At 42.0% G+C, this 22,776-nt stretch overlaps 1 protein-coding gene across 2 annotated transcripts in view; it reads right to left on the bottom strand.

Annotated features, from left to right (window-relative positions):
* LOC146809241 (zinc finger protein RFP-like) overlaps window positions 1-22,776 on the bottom strand; it is a 255,257-nt gene that overhangs the window by 206,207 nt on the left and 26,274 nt on the right. For both annotated transcript variants that reach the window (XM_085616066.1, XM_085616067.1), the window contains exon 2: window positions 19,500-19,595. In XM_085616066.1, coding sequence (XP_085472192.1) covers window positions 19,500-19,595 — 96 coding nt within the window. The remainder of the gene's footprint in view (window positions 1-19,499; window positions 19,596-22,776) is intronic.

Raw genomic sequence — 22,776 nt, 5'->3', positions numbered from 1 at the left:
CGGTGCACCCCGCTGACTACGTCTATGCGACTTCAATTAACCGGCCTCACACGCTTGCCAAGAGCGTCTTCGCCTGATCCACTACAGGTTCTCCAAACTTCCTAGACAGCCCCTTGCAACTCTCACAACCTCCGGTGTACGATAGGCACTCTGCCTAGACCAGACGTCCTATCCAAGTCGAACTAAGTGCTGCCCGAATCACTATGGGTCCCTCCTCTTCCCTGAAGGCCTGTGCGGCTCTGTTAACCCTTCTGCACGACAGGCCTGCTTTGCCCTTTACAGGCGCACTTGCCCACGGCGTCAAGTTACACCCTTTGCCTGGGCCTCCGGAGCATGCCTTCACTCTCCCTACCAAATTCTGTCAGCTCACACTTTCTCGTCCTGACGAAGATCTCGCACTAATGAGATCGAAACGCCATCGACCTCTCCAACCAAAACTCCATTATTTTGTTCAATTGTTTTAGGAGTTTTGCTTACTACTGTTGTTTTTCAATGCAATGTAAATTTTAAATGTCACCAGCACTTCCCCACTTCACGCACTTTCACTTTCTGTGTGAGCACTAGAACTATTACCTAAGTATATGATATTCCATTAATGCAGATAATAAATGTGTTGTCATTAAGAAAAAAACCTTGTGTCCCAACATATTTTGAGTATCCAAGTCCCACCTAGACTTCTTTGTATTACTTCATCTGACTTAATACTGCTCTTAAATCATTAGTAGCCCAGGCTACCTGAGGACCTTTTGGCCTCCACTAGACCTTTGTTCTACACACCATGAAAAACAACCTGATGCATCAACAACAAATTTGGTTAACATAAAAATAGAGACAATAATGCAATGAAGTAAATAACCTGTAACAAAAGTGCAATTGTTGGGTCAGGGTAATGCAGAAATTTAGCAATCATGAACTTTGGGTTTAAAAAAGATGGTTATTATTACCTAAAAGCATAGAATTATTAACAAGACATAACATTTAAATGTGTCATGATTTGCAAAATTTCAACAGCAGTACAACATCAATAAATATTCAAAAACTGAAAAAATCTTGTAGAGACTAAAAGGGTTGACAGAATAAATAAAATGTAGTCCTCTCCTCGTACCTATTGCCACTGGAGAGGGGATGCTCTGTGTAATATGTGGAGATTTGTGAGCCTCATACTCTTTAACTATTTGCTCAGTAGACAAAAAATAGCAACAATTTAAACAGAGAAAAAAAGAAACCTGATAACTATTGGCCCTCTGCGGTCAGATACAAGCTACCCCTGATCCCCCTAGGTGCAAAATATTTCCCTAATTACCGAATTACACCCTATATTACACCTAGGGTTTGTGTGTATCACTGCCTAATGCCCTGTGAACCAAGAGGAGTGAAAAAAGGGAACACCTCTCACTCCTTTTAGGTGCTATCAGTGTTGGAATTGGTAGACCTAAGTACTTTTGTAACTAAAAAATCAAATTTGTGATGTTGGCTCTATATCACACCCAGAGCTTATGTGAACTGACTTGCCATCGTGCCCAGCAGTCCAAGCTATCCCCTACTGACACTATGTGTATTCTGTTCCATGCCCAATGGCAAAACGATCTCTTACTGACACCAGGGATGAGGCATACCCTGTTTCACGCCCAATTATAAAGTGATCGCTTACACCCAGGGAGGAGACATACCTTGTGCTCCACGCCTTCTTCCAGCTAGCTAACTAGGAGAAAAAACAAAAACAATCTATGTGTTTGTCCTAGTTTGCCATATGCTACGTACTGGGACTTAGGATCAAATCTAGTTCTATTACCCTATGATGGCTGCCCAGGGCTAGCTCTAGGTCGGTGCAAACAGTGCGACTGCACCGGGCACTGACTTTGGGTGGGGCGTTGTATTTGGAGGTATTGTGTGATTTTAAAAGCACCTGCTGCCGCGTTCCTGTCCTCCAGACATTTACACGCAAAAATATAAATGTCAAGATAACTCTGGTGATTAATGTGCTTCTTGGAGAGAGATCAGAGGTTCATCTTTTGGAAGTTTTGACTCGTGGTAAGGTAGTGCAGAGGGTTAATATGCCTGCTGCAAGGATCCTGTCCCATTCAGATCACAAAGCGCATATAATACAAATAGGTTAGAGGGTTGCTGTTATTTTCCAGAGTGCTCTTTTTGTGACTTACAGTTTATAAATTATATTCCTACCATAAAACACTGAGCTAACAACTGTCACCAAAGAGCGGCATAAAAACAAGGAATAGATTACAGCGTTATGATTGTATCCCTTCTTTCATTATCCTAATGTTGGAAAAACGGGTTCATTTGGATAGAAATCAATTCTGATTTTTAAAAAGAGCCCCCAACCATGGTGTTAAATTTTAAATTGGGGTTTGTGCTTCTCCAGACCAAGCACTGTTAAACTATACTGTCTACCAGAATGGATGACGTGACACCTGTTCCTTGTAGTCCTCTGTTTTATGTAACATTTCCTATACACTAATCTACACACCTTTGATTGATTGTCTGTGTAGTGCGTGTGATGTAAGGTGCTCTGACACCCTACACTACTATGAGTGGCTACGGAGCTATAAAACAAATTGAACGCATCTGAAAAAAGAGTGGGTATGGAGACTTGTGGGGCACTGTTGAAGGGTGGTAGTGAGAAAATCCGTAACGGAGGTGGTTATTTGGGGGGGCACCAACAAACACTGTCGCACAGGGCACCACCAACGCTAATGACTGCCCTGTGGCTGCCTGTGGACAGACCTCCACCCTGTGGATTCAGTCGAACTTCTAATCAATTATGGCTATTGCTCCTCGATCTTTTTGCGCTGATGAATCCGTTTGGGTTGGGGGTCCTACCTTCTACAGCAGTCGAGCATGATGAACCAATCTCTTCTAAGTGGCTTGCCAAAATGTTGCTCCGATATGAATTTTCCTTACATGAATGAAAAGACAAGAGGCATTTGACAAAACAGGAATGACTTGGGTTAATTAAACACTGACGCTGGGAGAGCCTGGACAGAATGTTTCTGCACACAATCTCTAAATGTACAAAGTTTTGGCTGTCAATTTATACAGTTTATGAGGTACAATAAAATGTTCTCTAAAAAGCTTCTTAGTTGTAAATCAATTACATGTGTGTAGCTGATAAGGACACAGATGTCTCTTGACCTCGAAGTGAGCTAATTTGGGCCGGTGTGTATGTCCAGATATCCAGTGTGAGGAGCGCATGATCACTACATGTGGTGTGCTTGCCGTTTCCTGATTGGTTGGGTGTACCTATCCTCAAGTGATATCTAGTTTTGTGGTATTTCTGGGGAACGTGAGCCTTTGGCCAAACAGATTTTATCGGGGCCAATTATCTCAGACTTGTGGTGCAACTATCTATCTGTGGAATCGATCAGAGTTTTCCCGGTGTGCGTGTTTGTCTTTGGTTTATGGGGGACCCCGCCTGTAACCTGTTACTCGATAGACATGAGCATGGGTTCCAGGACCTTCCCAACCACATATCTCTGACTGAGTTGTTGGAGAGGTCACCTTGGGTGAATCCGACAGCAATGATGTGAGTTCATCAGAACTCCCAAAAATATTATGGCAGCCGCTGGTACCATTTTTATCGACATTATCAACATTGCACTTACAGAGGTCATCTTGTACATTGATATAATTCGTACTGGTTTTAACAAAATTATGTTTGCTCTGTTCTGAACATACATTGACACTGTTCTTATTAGCAACAATATTATCATACGATCATGGATACGAACATTGGTATTACTGTTACGGATGTTGATGCTGATGTGCGGGCACAAGTTAATATACACATTGACATTGAATTGAAGGGCATTGTGCAGGCACAAGCTATGGCATACGTTCACATTTACTGACATTATCATTGTCGAGCCTGCACATATCATGACATTCATTAACATCGAGTTCACCCATTCCTACAAGGGTATCCCTACTCGCACAGAAACTATCATCATAATAGCTTTATTTTGATCCAAAATAGATCATAAAAGCACAATCCAAAAGCAAGTTTAATGAAAACAATTATTGCACATTTTGGTTATATACATCTATATATCTTACAGAAGTCACCCAATTCCTCTCCAATCGGACCAGTATGCTGCCCAAGGACTATATACAATGACATGGGTAATAACAGCATTGCTTATTCCCACAGTGTCTTACATTTTTGTAGAGAGGAAGGAGCAATTCATAGTATGCATAATGTAACAGTGCAAGTAAGTTAAGAACAATGAAACATAGAAAAAGAGCATAAGATTGCCGTCCACTAGCAATACACTAGAAGTATAAAAACAGCTTTTAAAAAGTGCATATAAGGAAGCGTCCAGAACAGGCAGAGAGGACCTTATGTATAATTTTGTTGTACAAGTACTTATATAGGTCCAGTAACATTACCTCACTCAACCTAGTAATCCATGTCAACACAGGCATAAAAACACAAACTGGAAGGAGTTGGATTTAGCACAGTAAATGGGCTGATGGCACATTAGACACATTTTCTTGAGATTCGAGTAGCAAGAGACAGAAGGCATTAGTATACATTCACTTGTCAATTATACTGGATTAGTCAGGACTCTGATGAGGACAGAGACATGAATGGGTAAGGAAAGCATATGGTAGGTGTGCTTTTCCAGGGAGATTGTATAGATAGAAGGCAGATAGTAAAGGTAGAACACATACGCATGCCATGACTTCATCTTAACCCATGGATTCAAACCCATTGGTGCCACACTCGAAATTGACTTACTATTGCAAATATGGGTAAATGCTTGACTTGTTTGCCGTGTTCATCCACTGTGAGAAATTAGTAGATGTTCAGTCTGCTGTATGGTAAATGCATTACAGTCACAGCAATGCACATAAGGGTAGATGGGACATATGCTACATTCTCACTGACTACTCTGTTTTCCAAAAACATACTTGACTATGACGTTCTCTTTAGGAAAATTTGAAATTTCCCAAGCATATTTGCCTTAGTTTTAAAAGTAGATATGCTCGCTCAGTTCGAGCAATAGTCCTTGGGGCATACACAGACACCCCAACTTGCATCCACAAATTGAAAGGATCTGGATTTAGCACAGTGAGTTCGCTGAAGGTGCAAGAAAGACATGTCTTCCTAAGCCTCAAATGGCTGTCATGGTTGCCATTAGTAAAAGTTCACTAGGCATGCGTTTGGTAATAATCGGAAAGAAAGTGTGTGGTGCGTGAATACACCATAAAGTGGTTGGTGCCTTAAAGTGGCTTTATGGCCCATCTTCAGAAGGCTTGGTTTCAATATTTAGATACTTTGATAAGTATTTGTGCTTTGAATCCAGCATTTCTAGAGGTGCTAAAACCAATAAATGTAAGTGGTGGATTAACTTTAACAAATTAGAACCAGATTTATATCTGTGGCAGTAAGGTGGCCCTTAGCAAGAACCTTTTTTTTGTCATTATGGGAAGCTGTGGGTTTTGTGCCCTAGCTCAGCCATCACTTATGTAAACCTGTAGACAACCAGAGGAGCACAGGTGTGCATAACTTGCGGGGCTCGCAAAAAGTTTTTCTTTTTACTCCAGCTCTCTTGAAAGAAATGCCACCTCACTTGTGTGGGTGGGACCAAGTATCTGCAATGAAGAAGGGCCTAAAATGTTTTGTGGAGGCATCAAAATTATCTCTAACAAAACTACCTGTTTTTGCAAAGGGCGCACCTGCACTTTTGGTCCGGGACTCTGTGGCCATCAAGGGAAACCTACCAAACCCAGAGATTTCTGAAAACTAGACACCCTGGGGAATCCAGGGAAGTGTGGCTTGCATGAAAATCTCAACGTATTCATACCCATAATCCCCTGCAAACCTCATTTAGCTAGAAAGACACAAGGGTCCGTTTTCAGTGAAAAAATGCAATGCACCCATGTTGCGTTTTTTGTCATTTCCTGTCGTAGGCAGTAGGCCTACCCACACAAGTGAGATGCCAGTTTTATCGGGAGGATAGAATAATAGAACATTTGTTATTACCAATTGGATTGTGCTGCACTTGTTTTCAAATGGAAGCCAGTATATATAAAACATGAATCTAGAAAAATACCCTCCAAATCATACGCTGGTACTCATTTAGAGATGCACAAATAACCACTGCTCCAATACTCCATATCTTGTGTCCATTTCAGAAATACAAAGGTTTACGACATATCCATTTTTCACTGAGCCTATTTCGCTATATGAATTGCTCTATACTGGGTGCTCAATGCAAAACCATTGTACAGTGGAGTGCAGTTGTTGGCTCTGGGTACCTTGGATTCTTGGACAGCCTACAAACCCTATGCATCCCTGCCACCAGATGGGTCTGGCAGACGTAATGGTATGTTGTTTTTGTAAATCGGTCATTGTCTCAAAAAGTTACAGATGAAAATGTTGTTTCAAATACCTGTTTTTTCCTATTCTTTTTATTATTTCTTAAATTTCAACAGTTATGTTCCTCAGAAAAACCTTGAGGGAGCTACACATATGACCCCCTGCTGAATTTGGAATTTTGTCTACTTTTCAGAAATATATAACTTTTCTTGATCACCCTTGGTTTTCACGCTGGTTTTCACCACAAACTGGAAGTAGGTTGAGAGCAGAAAAAATAATAATAATAGGGGAAATAGGCTACCTCTTAGGAAAATGCCAAAATTGTGGTACAAAATCAAGTTTTCTGATTGAGGTCTGCATGTTCCTGAAAGCTGAGAAGATGGTGACTTTAGTGCAGTTCGTGGATGCCATTTTTGAGAAAACAGGGTTTGACGGAGGATTCTTGGGTCCGAAAGAGTTTGAATATTTGTCCAAAAAGTTCCCAAGGATCCCAGTCTTATATTTTTTACCCAAAGTACATAAGAGGTTGGATAATCCCCCGGGCAGGCCAATAGTGTCCGGGAGTGATTCTCTATTAGAGCCCATTTCTAAATACGTGGATTTTTTCCTTAAACCCTTCTTGACCGAGGTACCTTCTTATGTGCGTGACACGTCTGATTTTATCAATAAGTTTGACGTCACCTCATTATACACTCAGATACCCCAAGATGAGGCACTTCAAGTGATTTAGGCCTACTTGGAAGAAAGACCTCGTCATCATAGGGTACCCTCACAGTTTATTCTTCAACTAGCAGAGGTTGCCTTAAAGTAAAATTATTTCAGATGATTCCTTTTTCATTCAGATCAAAGGATCAGCTATGGGCTGTCCGTTTGCGCCAGAAATGGCGATCCTCTTTATGGCCGAATATGAGGATAGATTTATTTTTAACAATCCATTTAAAGAGCATATAGCGCAATGGTTGCGCTATATAGATGACATCTGGTGCTTGTGGAATAGGTCTAAGTTAGAGTTGGAAAGTTTCTATGGTTGGCTAAACACCCGCAATCAGGATATCACATTTACATTGACCATCAGCGGGACAAAGCTGATGTTTTTGGACATTGAAGTAGCGTCCAATGATAAAAAGTTAACAACTACTTTGCATAGAAAGGTAACTGATAAAAATACTATCCTTCACCATACAAGTGCTCATCCTAGGAGCTTGAAAGAAAATCTTACGTATGGACAACTATTAAGAATACATCGCAATTGTTCATCAAAATCAGATTTTGAACATCATACGGCGCTATTTAAAGAACAGATGTTCCTTTGTGGGTACCCAAAGCATTCAATAAAGAGAGAGTGGTACATGCATCGGGAAGATCTTTTACAAAAGAAGGAGAAACCACCATTGGAACGTATGATTTGTGCGACCACTTTTGGTCTGGATACAAACAGATTCAGGCAAGTAATAATGAAGAATTGGCACTTGCTTGAAAAATTAGAATGCGGTTTTCCAAAACCCCGGATCGCAATGGGAAAAAACAAGAGTATTGGTCAACAACCAGTACAAGCAGGCATCTTTCCCATTCAAAATAAACAGTCTTTAAGATCGCAATGGCAATTGAAACCGGTTGAGGGCCATCATAAATGTGGAACGTGTGCAGCTTGCGATTCAACCATTGAAGGTGTTGAATTTTCCCATAATGTTACCAAATGGCGCCATTCAGAATTCACTAATTGCAAATCAAAAAACATAGTGAATGCAAATGTCTGCCCGTGTGCCTTATTATATATTGGTAAAACAAATCAACAAATAAATCAAAGGATCACGCAGCACCGTTCTAGGATTAAAAAGAAAGTGTTGACTGCCCCTATGGTGCAACACTTTATTGACAATTCCCATACTGAGAAGGATTTTAAATGGATGGTTTTGTCTAGCTTTAAAACAACCAAACGCTATTTTGATATTGATGCTGCATTATTGAGAAAGGAAGCTTATGTTATTTTAAAATATGACAGCGCTTCCACTGGATTGAATGGTATGACTGAATTATCTAGAGTGTAGTGTGTATACTACAAATCCCATAATGCAATTCATGAGCATTTGCAAAAAGAGGGACTTTAGAGCGTTTTGATTGGACAAATTTCCTTTTCCCATGAATCATAGCTCTCCAAACAGGAAGTGCTCTGGTTTGAGATGCCGAGTTGGGTCACAACCAGCATGGTGCACGAGTCGAATATTCCTTCTTGTTTTTGAGTGAAAAGTAAGTCACTGTTTTGCCCCTGTGTTTGTTTGGTTAAAAATTACAATACTAAAAAACATACGACTGTATGCTTAAATGCGCTTGCGTTTGCACTTCTTATAGATAATACCCATGAGGGAAAGCACGCCCGTATTTGAGCAAAAGGAAAGTCCATTACATTCAGAGTTTTGAATTGGTGAAGATGCGGTAAAGTAAGTCCGCTTGTTAATAGTGTTTTAAAGTGCTTCATGCATTTTGCCTGTTTGGATACGTTGTTAAATGAGGACAATATCGTTTTTTCATTTGTAGAATAAAGAGTCTTCAAAGAACTTAGTCCTGCCCATACTCTGCAGTAAAGGTACATATCTTTTTGGTGCTTCCCTCTGGGGGTGTTAGTCGAGAGTAGAAGTAGATATATAAAATACTTTGGTTCTTTCATTTCAGAAATTCATACTGGAAAAATGTTAAGGGAGCCTCGTAGGCAGTAACATAAACGAGTCCAGTGGCAGAAAAGCCAAAAATTCTTGGAGTACACGAGCTGGAGAGACCGCTCCTTCTCTAGAAAACAGGTACTCACTAAGTTAGTTACATGTACAAGAGAGAGAGCTAGTTCGGGTGGACGCAGTTTTTGCATCATTTATTTATTTTGTTTTTTGTAGAATATCCGGTCCATTTGTATGAAGCCCTGATGATAGTTAAAGTACTATTTGCCTGGGTATTGAAACACGTTGGCATTTTGGGCGGCATTTAGTTAATTCTGAATGCGGCGAGCGTTGAAGGAAATTATTGGATAAAGGATTGATATACTATTAAGACACTCTATTGACGCTGGAGTTGGAATAACACATGTGGTTCATAACATTGGATATTTTCATGTTTATTACTAAATTTTGTATATGATGTAAATTTTTCTAAAAATGTGTTTTGCATCAGATTAATGTATGAATTCATTTGCTGATTTTGTCATGTTGCAAGCTGTTGCCAATAATTTTTTCATAGTGTCTAAGTCCATTTTTGTCTTAAAGTGAATGTTAATGCGAATTGTATATACGTGTAAGTTCATGTGTGAATTTGATAAGTCTGTGTTTCTTTTTCCGTCCCAAAAATAGTTTTGATCAATTTTTAAATTAATAAGAAACAGGAATGGTCTAATAAAAATTCCATTCCAACAGATAAAAGAGTTGACTGTTCGTTACTCCATGAGTAGTAGGAGTCTATGGAAGTACGGAGCCGGGTTCATTGTTTTGTGTTCTGAATTTTGAATAGCCCTACCTGGCCCCGGTCCATTGGGCTTAACCCCTATAGGTTTTTGCATTTTTGAGAAAAAGGCAGACACTTTTATTTGGAGTGCTGTTTCCTTATTAAAAAAGAAAAAAACTTAAAATGTTGCCATATTTTGTCTATTTTGTCGGTCCCCTCCAGGGGAATCCACAAGCCCTGGGTACCTTTAGAATTCCTAGGGTGTTGGAAAAATGGCCCAGCAGTTAAGGGCGTAAGGAGAATTAGGCTTCCCAGGGTGACATGTTTTGAATATAAAGAGAGACTTGTCTAGGCATGTATCACCATTATTGGGAGAAAATGGAAACAGCCCAGATGAGGTAGTAAATGATCAATATACAGCACAATACAAATCACAAATTCATAGATTATTATGGGACTTAGGGCCGGATGTATGAACACATTTTCCCATAGACACCGAATGGGTAAAACTGTTTGATACATCTGGCCCATAGGGCCTTATTATGAGTTTGGTGGTCTTGGAGTGGGCTGCCACACCAGCACCCCACTCTAAGACTGCCAAACCCAGAATTAGACCGCATGCTGGATTCTGACTGGAATCCAGGTTGGGCAGTCCTACGGCAGCTGGCCCACAGCTGTGCCGTGCTGAGGCTCATATGTGAGCCTTAACAAGACAAGGCACTGGGAATGCCATTTCATTTTCCTGCAGGGCATGGACTGTTATGTCTAGCCAGAATATGGTGGGTGGACCTCCAGCCTGGCGAAACACAGACCACCACCTTGACTACGGTGGTTCAATGGATCGCCTTAGTTGTAATAAGGTCCACAATGAATGGACATCAGAAAAGCTATCAAGCTCATGTCAAGAACATTGGCAAAATGAGATAAACGAATGGAGACTCTGTTAATTCTGCCATCTTCTGGATCTTCTCAGCCTGTCAGATTCTGCTTAGCTCCTAGGTACCCCCGGGTGATAGTTGCACTTTACAAATTTTATTTTCATTTCATATATAGTGCAGGCACTACTCTGCTGTTACAGATATGTCTGAATATAAAGCTGCATATATGGATGGTATCTGTATTGCATTCCATCATGAATCCTTCTATCAACCAATCAATCATTATTTGTTAAGAGCAACTACTCACCCATTAGGGTCTCAAGGCACGGGGAACTGCAGATCCGACAGGGCACTGAGGTTCAGCTGCAGAGCCAGGTCTTGAGATCCTTCCTGAATGGGGATAGCCCGAGGTGGAGAGGCAGGGTATACCAGGTTTTGGCAGCGAGGTAGGAAAACTGATCTTCCTCCGGTCCTGAGGATCCAGGGGACCGGATCTAGATCTTGATACGTCTCTTATCCACAATGCTCTTATAAGGCACAGATGGGAACATTGCTCTCAATATGAATGACACTCATCACAATGCTACCATGTCAAGAAATATTTTTGATGATTAAAAGTACCTCATTCACACTATTTTTGCTACTTACTTATGACCAACTTCATGGGCAAAAGACTGGAAAAGCTGGTGCTGGAATTGTTACATCCGAGCCACACTTGCTCATTCTTTCTTTTTTAAAATATCTTTTTATTGTTTTATACAAGAACAACAAATGCAAAAGCATTCGGCAATGGCACAGTCATAATGGGACAACACAATGGTGACAGCAGTAAAACAGTCTACATGATTTAAATGGTGACAAATCATCTTTTCAGTTGCGTCAAGGGGATAGTAGGTCCTCCTCCGGGGAAAGCACAGGTGCTACACAGATTCCTCCCCTATAGTCGTTCCACCCAGACTACACAGCGGACCAATTTCTGGGGCATCCTCGTGCTACATATACAGTCTTCTCCCTGAACATGCACCAGTCTAGAATCATCTCCCAGGAGGCCAGGGTAGGTGGAGCAGCCGCTCCCCACTGCCAGGCTATATCTCGTTTGGCCACCATTGCCCCCAGTGTAGCCCAGAGCCTCTCCATACTCGTTAAATCAGTGGGACCTCACATGTTTAGAAGTCATTGTTTAGCTTCCGGATGAATGGTTTTATGTAGCACCACCTCCATCACCTCATGTATTTCTCGCCAATACTTTTGAATCTGATCACAATCCCATATTATGTGGATGAAGTTACCCGCGTGCCCACAACGGCGTCTGCAATCACCCTCTTCACTCCTGCCCATATGGACTATTTGCGGCCCAGTGATAAATGTTCTGTGGAGCATTTTGAGTTGGACCAATCGCAGATGTGCCGAGATTACCACCTCCCTAGGTGAGGCAACCGCCTCACACCACTCCTCGTCATCAAACTCTAATCATCTCTCTCCCAGCACTCACATAAGTGCCCTAGTGGGTCAGGAGTATTGTTGATCAGTTTCTTGTATGTAAGGGAGATTGCTTTTTGGGGAAGATAGCCATCCAGCATTGGTTCTCTAATGGTGATGATTCTGGGGGGGTTGTGCCTTTTTGCAGGGCAGTAGTGATAGCATGTCGTATCTGCATATATCAGAATAGTTCCATATCGGAGAGCTCAAACTGTTGTTGAAGTGTGGCAAAAGGGACCATAGCACCTTTAACCCAGAGATCACCCGTGCGGGATATACCAATTAGGTCCCACTTATCAAAGCCTTTCGTGGACCAGAGGTTACCCAACAATTCAGAGTCCCACAGAGGCGCAGCCAGCGTGAGCTTCCAGTCCCAACCCAGGTTCCTATTGACGGAGTGCCAAATTGTAACAGAGTGTTTGGTGGGGCCAGTGAGGGAGAGCCTCTGGGGGTTGGAATACAAGGCTCTATTATAATTTCCTCCGGGCAATAGCCACTTCTTCATAGTAAAAGTCGGGTCGTTCGTCTGGCAATATGTGCATTGGTTGATAGCTGCTAGGTGGGACGCCCAATAATATTTCCGAATGTCAGGGAGGCTGTTGCCTCCGTTGTACCAGTTCAGGACCAATTTGTTAAGCGCTATCCTGGGCCTCGCCTCCCACAGCAGCTCTCTTTGCAGCCCCTCGATTTCTCTAAAATACCGTGCTGGGACCGGATCTGGCACTTGCTCATTCTTGACTGATATGTGGCCCATGAACTACCTTAACTACACCTAGTTTTGTACAATGGGAAGGGCCATAACTAGTAAATTAGAAAATGGGGATGGGTAGTTGAATTGTTCAGGTATTTTACAACTAGCCCACTGATGCAAACACAATAAATAATTATTACTAAATAACGGTCCTTTCTATCATGCAGTTCAACAGGGTTGCACATTTTCACCATGGGTAGGTACAACCGGCATTAAACTATTATAGACTCCTGCAAAGTAAAAGTACAAAAAATATGAGATGCAAACAGAAGCATAGTCTTGCCTCACAGTTTTCAATCCCTCATGCAGTAGACTTGCAGCTGATGGCCAATATTCAGATTAGGCAGCAGATTTACCATGCGTTCAAATAATGCAATGCATCAAGACAACTTGCTGCACTGCATGAAAGATAAACAGGGGGCTAGCCTACTTAACTATGGAGATCTCCCAGAGTCCTGGGTCCAGACGAGATCTAGTGCAACAACAGTCCTTGTTAAGCAAAGCAGAGTTTAGGCAGTAGGGCAGACTTCCATGTTGGGCAGTCCTTCCTGGCAGAGTACACAGATCCAGAAGTAATTTGAAGAGTTAAGTCTGATGGTCCGCTATTTTTACCTGCTGCCCTCTTTGAAGTGGAAGAAGCTTTGAGATTCCTCCTCCTACAAAGGTGTCTGGAATTTCCTTCCTCCCTATCCTGGCCCAGGCTTGCCTGGAGTAGCCACAAAAGACTAATGTGAGACCCTTTGTGAGTGTGCTGAGTCTTTGTGATATGTAAGTGTGGTTTGTGACAGCTCCCCCTCATCCTGCCAGAGATGACCCATCCTGACACCACTGATTCCTTCTTGGTCTCACTGTCTGAAACTAATACACAAAGACTAACTGCTGCTACACCTAATCATGTGAACCAAGATACAGGCACCACATTTTTATAACAAGAAAACGCCAACTTTCTAAAAGTGGCATTTTCAGAATTGTTACTTAAAATCTTCCTTTACCATTTAAAGCAGTTTTACACTTCTTTAGAGACCAAATTCGACTTTACTACCTGCTCTTAATTGGAAGGTATCACTTATTAAATGTGATAAGGTAACCCAATGTTATCCTATGGGAGAAGCCGGCTGTGTAGTAGTGAAAAACCAATTTTGTGTATTTCACTACCAGGACATGCAACCGTTAAGAGTACATATCTACTTTTTAAATACACTGCAGTCTGAACTGAGGGCCAATCCTTAGAGTGACATATGTATTAGAAAAAAGGTTTAGGCCTGGCAAGAGGTTTATTTGGGCAGGCCAAAATGGCAGTCTAAAACTTCACAGACAGGCTGCAATTAATTTTCGAGACATGTTTAAATGGCTACTTATGTGGGTGGCACAATCAGTGCTGCAGGCACACTAGCATCAGTTCATTTACAGGTCCAGGGTGCATGTAATACCCCTTTTCTAGGGAAATACAAGTAAATTAAATATGGCTATTGGGTATAAGTCAGTTTCACCATGTTTAAAGGAAAGAAGACAAGGACTTTAGGACTGGTTAGCAGTGCTAGAGTGTGTAGAGTATTAAGGCAAACAATTATTTTAGCAAGAACAGGAGGAGTAATGCTAAATGTTTGAGGGATAGACCACCCTCAGGCTGATAGGTCTAATAGTTTCCTAAGCATTAGCTGCCATCAAGCACTCCAGTGATCCCCCCCAGGAGGTGTGACATCGTTGTGGTCATCGCAGAGGGGACTACTAATCCCATCACCCTGTGCAACTTGGAAAGTGCTTTTAAGCGCAATGCCGGCCCGCGGAAAACGCATGCGGGGATGTGCCCGGGTGGTGCTTGGGCAAAGCCCGGGAATGGAGCAGGCCCGTCCACGCCTGTCATCGCCCGGAGGAGGCTGGGCTCCACCCCCCTAACTTCTGGGAACTTAGGCCTAAGTTCCTGGGTATGGGCAAGCGCAAGACAAAGTCCGACGAGGCGGATGGGGAGATTACAACTACGCTGTACTCCTTTTTGATAAGAGTGGCAGATGTTCTATCAAATGAGATTGAGATTACGGAGCGTTGCGTCTTGTTGGGAGGGGTAAAATCTCCTATCTTTAATACAGATCATACGGGAATCACTTCTCCCAGCTCTGTGGGAGTGCACCCTGCAACTAAATCAGCTCCAAGTACGGCGGATCTGATTGGGAGTTTTAATTAATCTAATCCCAATGGGGCTGAGCTGAATCCGCAGAAAAGCAGAGAAGGGGGAGGACTAAAACAGTCATTTACAACAATCCCTCTAGATCTTGTAAAAATATGTCAATGAATCTTCCGCTAAGGGAAAACACAATTACACCATTTGCCCCACATCAGCTTCCCATGGAGAAAGGTGTATGCCAAAAAGTGGAGCTAAACTTGGCACCTTATTACAGACATTCATGGACAGACTATTAAAGATAGAGGAGGATTTAAAGCTCTTCCTCAGAGATGATCAAATGAGTTGTCAACCGGTGATAGCAAGGACACATGAGGGGAATCCAGGCCACTCTGGTCTCCAGCACCCACAACAGGAGGGCCCAAAAGATGAGCCAGGGAATTGGACATCTAACTCAGGGGCAGATATAGCCCTCCCCCCAGAAACCACCAGCTAGAGGCCAAACAGGCAGAATTTCCACTTACAAACATAGGGGGCAGGAGAGCAATATTAATCATCCAAGAGCGCAAACAATCCCTTCTGGAGGGTGACACCAACGAGAAAGGGAGAGGACTGTACCTAACTGTGCTGAAAGAACCAGAAGTAACAGGCAATGACGTACTTACAATCACGGATGGCTCCATGACCACTGAAAGACCTAAGGCCCTAATGCAAGGCGGTAGACTGGACTTACCTCCGGCAGCATGCCCCTATGTATTAATTTTAGCGAATACGCCAGCACTGAAACAGCATCTGCAGGAGTCAACAGTGCAATTAATGCACAAGGATTTGCATTGGTTATCCACCTCATGCTTTATAACCATATTATCATGGCTAAACGTATAAATTGGGTGGGCTGTGGCACAAAATCCATTGGGGTGATTGTGTAGTTATACATTTTAATAACTGTAGGTTGGGTGAGCTCCTGCTGAATGTATTGCCTGGTGCCCCTCGACTTGATACACAGGTTTTAGCACTAACACTGGGTTTCTTTTATAAACCACCTCGGTATGCTCTCAGGACAGGGCCACTTTAAATCCCCACCTTAATCAACATTCTGATGATTGCTCAGCGGTTCCAACTAGAAACAGATATGAACCACTAACCGATTTAGAAGCCTGTGATTGACTCATTGTTTCAATCGAACCGCAGGTTGCAAATACCCCACTTCCTAATCATAAACCAAGCGCCATTCTGGGGACAGAAATGGATAATTTAAGACTAATCTCTTGGAATATAGCGGGATATAAGCAAAAAAAGAACAATCAGGATTGGCTATCACTTGTAACAAAGTATGAAATCCTGTGCCTTCAAGAAACATGGGAAATTAAACAGATTAGCATAGATGGCTATTGCACCTTCCAAGGAAGGAGGAATGGAGTGACCCAAACCTACATGACGCACAGCTAAGGACTGCAAAGGTCTATACACATAATTTAATATGCTTTTGTATGTTTTTTAACATCGAAATACATGATGTTTTAACTTATCTGAGTGTCAAAAAAGGATTACAAAAGTAACAATAAATTGATCAGAATCGTATGACAATCGTTTAACAAAAACTTATTCACTTCTTCAAGTTTTGTTAGCTCCACAAGCAACATAAACAATGTACTCTTCATTACAACAGGAAGTCCCAATGCATTTCGGGTTTGTCAAACCCTTCTTCAGGGGATGCACATTGTTGAAATTACGTCAATTTCCAAATGGTCCACCATAGTACGAACTACAACAAAACAGAAAATCTCATTGACTATATGTGTAGGATTTACAAGAGTCTCAATAGGATTTGCACTCTGAAGATATACACTAAGTGAAATAAAAGGCCACGTGACTCTTAGAAATGTAACCCAAGCGTTCATTTAGATAGCCTTATACATGTGAATTGACAAAAATAATCAAAAAGCAAACAGAAGAAGGAGAAAGTGCCCCAGTGCTTTGTGGGTGATTAAAAGAGAGATACTAGTGATGCTCAACGCTATCCGATAAAATAAACATGTCGCTAAAGATGAAGTTTGAATTAAGCAGAAACCTTTAGGTTGGAATGGTACTCACAGCGAGGTTAATCGCAAGCAGGTGGCGAAAAACGGAGTTAGCCGCTTTCCGAGAAAATCAGGCATCTGTATAACCGGGAAATTTAAAGTGTAAATATACTCTCCAAGTGCTGGCAAAAAAATTGCTACGTGTTCCCTTTTAAAGGACTCATGTGTTTATGTCTCAAGTCTTACCCAGGAGACCCTTGGTACTGTCCACGCGTTAGATCGAAGAAGCTGAAAAGACCAAGAGTAAAGACCAATCAGCCTGAATCATAAGGAAACCACACAGGATCCAGGTAAAAACAAGGCGTGTAGTTAGACGCCGCTTACCAGCAGGTCGAAGAAATTCCGGCGTGGTACGTAACTGACTGTGATGACCACAAGTAACTAACATGGGAATAGCCAGGAGAGTAGAACAAGTACAGTGAACCGTACAGCAAGTATACAGAAAAGAAGCCAGAGCCTCTGTGTCTTATGTTGCAGCTCTGCTTGTGCCGCATTTAGGTCTCTTCACCTGGAGTGAGAATAAGAATTATGTTTCCTTTTCGAATACAGAAGTTAAGTGAAAGAGGTAGATACTTCTCATACTTAGTGACCAAAAAAGGAAATTATCTTTCCATCCATCACTGGATTACAGCCAACCATCTCAGCTTCTTCGTGCTCCTCAAACATTTTCTCTTTTCACAATAGTCCTTTTCTTGAATCCCACTTTTGAATGCCTAGTGCCGTGTTCCCTGCAAGGGTATCCTGTGCCACACAACAATTTTTTTTTTTAAGCTGTAATAAATTGACTTTACTTTCCTATTATCTACTACACCAGTTCTGTAAACGTTTCAGAGAAAACTGATTGCCTAGAACCCTTAAAGGGCACAAGTTCAAATCCTGGCACATTAATGCAGCCTCTGATCCAGAAGATACAGAAAAGGGAGGAAACTGCAAAACTATATGGACAATAAGCATCTTGGTATACATATAAATTACCAACAATAGCAACTATAAACAAGTATAAAGTGCAATATGTCATATTTATTCTGGATATGTCGTTCTTAATAGGGTTAACGTTAGCAGCTTCTTACCAGTTACAGTAGAATTACAGTACAATATGCCATTTAACATCCAAACATAAAAATCGTAATTGATCTTTGCAGAAAAACTGCACAAAGTGCAAGTGCAATATAATACTAACAGACATATATAAAGTGCAAGATGCAGTATTTCACAAATATATACCATTCCTACAAATTAAGACTGGTTCCTTATAAGTAAATTTCCGGCTAAAATGCAATGTGCTGGTTACCATCAAAACATGATATTAAAAAATGTCCTCTTCCGGGCATAGCTCAGTCTAAAATGCAATATGATAATTTGCCATCTAAACAAACTGTAACAGGGAGCGAGAAAGAAAAAAAAAAGGAAAAGCATTCATCTTCATTTTCCAAACATTCCTCAAAGTATCATCTGCCACAGTATTTTCCAAGCTAAAATTTACAAAAGTGCAGTGCATAAAGTGCCAAAAGTGCTAAGTGGCAAAAAGAGACAGAAATATTTTTTTTCTCCTTTTCCCCCTTTTCCCTTCTCTCTCCCGCTTTTTTTATTTTCATCCGACCCTACATCTCCGAAAAGGTCTCCAGCCTCTCCATAAATCGGCATAGAGTATTGAATCTTTTATTAGCACCTATTCTCTTAGCGTATGCTTCTTCAAATTTTCTAGTACGAATTAGTTTGTTGAACTTAGCTGCTCATAGGGCCTTGCTGCCTAGCTGTGCGATGGCTGCCCAATCCCGATTTGAGAGCGCAAAGAGCCCTGCTGCCACCACTGCTTCTGCGGCATCCATCGGACTGCGTGATCGGCCTGAAGGTTGGGGGAGAAGCAATGCCGCTAGCGGCTACACACGGTCATGCCTCCCCCCAGCCTCTGATTCTTCTGAAATGAATAGTATGGACAAGTCTTCAATTTGGTAATAAAAGCATGCTTGAAGGGCACGGTCACTGGCAGAAGGCACTACAGGTAAGTAGTAAAGTATTGATATTGTCCCTGTAGCTTATCTTTGCTGCACTCCCAAAGCCACATTCATTTTCTCTCCTCACGCTTGAGTACATTTGAAATCAATTTGTGGACTCCAGTCTCCAGCTATCTATTCACAGCCTGAAATCCGATTCCATCCTCAACTCAATTAATTTGTTCTCTTTATCTTCTGAATGTTCTCTCTTTGTACATTGTTTCTACTTACCATTTTTGTGTTCTATACTATTAGAGGTAAAGCATTAGTATTCGTGCTCACTCACCCCAACTGATGAGCATGCATTTATCGTCTTTCTGTGGCTTCCTACGATTAGTAGGCATTGGTTATCCTCAAGTGGAGGCTTTTCATTTGTAACCATTCCTGATATCCTTTGATATTAGTGCGAGCAAAGAACATCTGATCCTCACCTTCAAATAGCTGACTATGTCTTCATGTTGGCGGAGGCTCTCAGCCAAATCTTCACTTTTACTTCTTAATGGCTCGAGATTCCGCTGAAATGTTTCCTGCAAATGGTCAGATATTGAAAAGCAGAATTAATGGTTTCTGATGAATCATCTTGTAATGTTGGGCATTTTCTGAATTAGTAGGTAGGATAGGGTAAAGTAATGACACAGACATGTCATAACACGAATGAGAGGTGAGGTAGAAGCTACATTAACCAACAGTGAGCATTAGTTTAGCTAATTTGCACTAAAATAGCCCAGAAACAGACTGTATGATATTGAGGATGTATGAGATGCAATGACTAGTCCTACAGTCTACAACAACACTATCTAAATCACCTGCAGTACAATTACAATAAAAACACGTTTGTACTTTAGAAACGACAAGCATTGTACAAATATCAGCCAAACATGTTTTTAATGAAAAGGGGGGGCTCTTGGCTCCCCCGCCCGCATGGCGGTGCGGCGACCGCCCTTACCTCCTGGACCTCTCGGGGGTGGGGCGTGTCCTTTGGGGCGCGCCCTGCCACCGATTGGTTGCCACCCTCCCTTGACCCGGATGACGCTAATCGACATCCGGGTCGGGGGGGAGGGGCGGGCTGCTGAGGGATAAAGAAGCGGGGAGCGCCCAGGTGACCCCCTTGTTGCCTGGTCGCTCTCCCACACCGGACGTGCCCTGGGCCCTTTTTTCCCTTTGTAGCTCTACGGTGTTATACATGATGTATGATTTAGTCAGTGTAGTTGTCCTTTAGAATTTTTTCCCATAGGTCGTCGTATTTATTAGGAATGGGGCGTGCGGTAAGGTCATGACCGGTGAGCAACTATTTTAAGGTCTGAGGGGGCGGGCATCATCCTATGAAGGTTCCCGCCCAGGGGGAGGGGCCATCGGCCCCTCCTAGAACTTCAGGGGCAAGGTAACTGGTGCTTCAAAGGGGCACGGGTTGGGGAGTCACGCTTTCCTTAGGCTGGTAGCCACCCCGCGCGCGCATACTCATGACGTCACCGGATGGCGCAGAGTAAGGGCCCTCCTTAAGTGGGTAAATGAAGTTCACGGCGTGGACCGGGTAATTACCGGGCCCGGCTGCGCATGCGCACATCTTTAGGGGAGGCGCAGCTAGTAGGACCTGACACCGGTTAGCAACCTTGCCATATGGCTCAGAAATGTTAGTATACAAAAATGCAGAGGAGGATGTTAGACTCGGTTAGGAAACAATCTGTATTAGAGTTTTTGTTAAGGATAGTCACTCACACCTGTTGACAATAATGTATCTAATGTCCTGCTGATTTTTGTATAACTGTTTATCGTGCAATCATAAATTTTATTGTTTTATAACTTAATAAATACGGCCGGGGGGTCTTGCGACCTCCCGCCTTCCAAAGATACCATGTTTTATGTTCCTGTGTCCGGGGGTTGGTGAGGTCATAGGGAGGGGGCGGCAGCCAGTCACTGACCATGTGTCATGGGTGTGTTAAGCAGATTATGTTCACATTTTTGAAAGTCTGCAAAATGTAACGTAGTTCTCAGCGTTTTTCATTGAGTGCTTAATTGGAAAAAAAATCGGATATTGGCGACAGTTTGTATCACAGACACTATCTTAAGAGGAAAGAATGGTTCTGCATCAAGGTATGTCACAGAACACAAAGAGGAGCTCATTCCGAGTGCTGTGGTGAGTAGACAATCCTGTTGATGTCTGGATTCACCACAGAGTTGACTTTCAGATTGGACTCTGCCCAGGAGTTTTTGCACGTGCAGTTTCCACTATTACTGTAAGTTCAGCACGGAAATACAGGTTCTACAACCTGTTTCATTGGGCTGTACATGTTTATTGTCACACATACTGTTTACACAAATGGGACAAACTGTGGCTACGAGTAGTACCTGTAGTTTGCCTGGTTTGGTATGTCTACTGTCAGGCAGTGGAATCTTAATTTGCAGAGGGGATGCCCACATTAATGTATTATCATGTCAAGTGGTACAAATCAGCATTGGTCCTGCTCCGATAGGAACATTCTAGCATGAAATGTCAGGTCTTCTCGGCTCTGAACAGGAGCAGCCCCAGACCAGTTTCTTCTGGGCAGTTTCAATGAGGGCATGGTCCTAGCATGAGTGCCTAGGGTACCTACTCGCTTCTTCTTTTGCTTCTGCCCATTTTTAATGTTCTGACCTGCATGGTGCTATGGATCAGCCATCTTTAGCCATTGGTCTGTTTGAGTGTCATTCACATTCTGTTTCTCCAGCAGCATATGGGGTCAGCCCACTCAGCCAGTGGATCTATTACCCTCTTGGTGATGGCATTTTGCCTCATACAATGTGCACTTTTGGCTGAAACTGAGTAGACGCCAGTGCTAGGGCTTGTGCAGATATCACTTTATTTATAGACTTTGTTTACCTAGACAACGCTACTAGGCCATTCGTTACTGCTCGTTCAGTTTGCAGTGCACCACATCTTGTGTTTGCACTGCTTCTAATCCTGGATGCCATCTTGAAGGCTATTGTCATTATTGCATCATTGTTTTGCCATTCCAAGATGACAGCTGCCTTTAGAAACAACATATCTGCCATTGAATTGGTACAAAACAACTACACAACTATGTGTACCACCCAGATGGAATCACATTAGGATTCATCAGGTAACATCGCATTGTGAGCAACAAGGAGGAACAACAGAACTTTTTAAACAAAAATGCAAGAAGGAAAGAATTTAAAGGACAATTCATTCCTATGTGGAATAACAAATAGGGAACAAAAATTGTATATACATGTGCATTTATGTTTAGAAACGTAGTTATGCGTGTGTATTTTTGTTTTGTATCAAAGATTATAAATAACCACACAGACTGTAGTTGTATGAGAAGCTAGGCTTAACAATTAGATTTTTTGGGAATTAAGTTCATTATCCAGTGAAAGCTGATGGTTTCATTGTTGATGTGATGCTCTGCGCATAAAAGTATCCCCATTGTACATCATAGTTGTGTGGTTGTTTTGTAGTGCTGAGGTTATGTGGGGGTGAGATGGGCAAACCTCCTCTTGTTTATGGTTTTTCCAGATCCTGAATTGGTACAGCAATTATTCAATATACAAAATGGAGTGGGGTTGTGAATAGTGGCTGACAAAATGCTATGTTGAATTTTTTCCTTCTTAATTTCAATTACATAGCCACTACGTTTACGCTGTAGCATTTTTCTACATTTGTTCTTGTTCTTTAGCTATCATATGCCTTTTGACTTTGTGTGTTTTATA

This window comes from Triturus cristatus, chromosome 7, assembly GCF_964204655.1.
Source record: "Triturus cristatus chromosome 7, aTriCri1.1, whole genome shotgun sequence".
Taxonomy (NCBI): Eukaryota; Metazoa; Chordata; class Amphibia; order Caudata; family Salamandridae; genus Triturus; species Triturus cristatus.
Note: the sequence above shows the minus strand (reverse complement) of the source record. Positions and strands in the feature narration are given on the sequence as shown.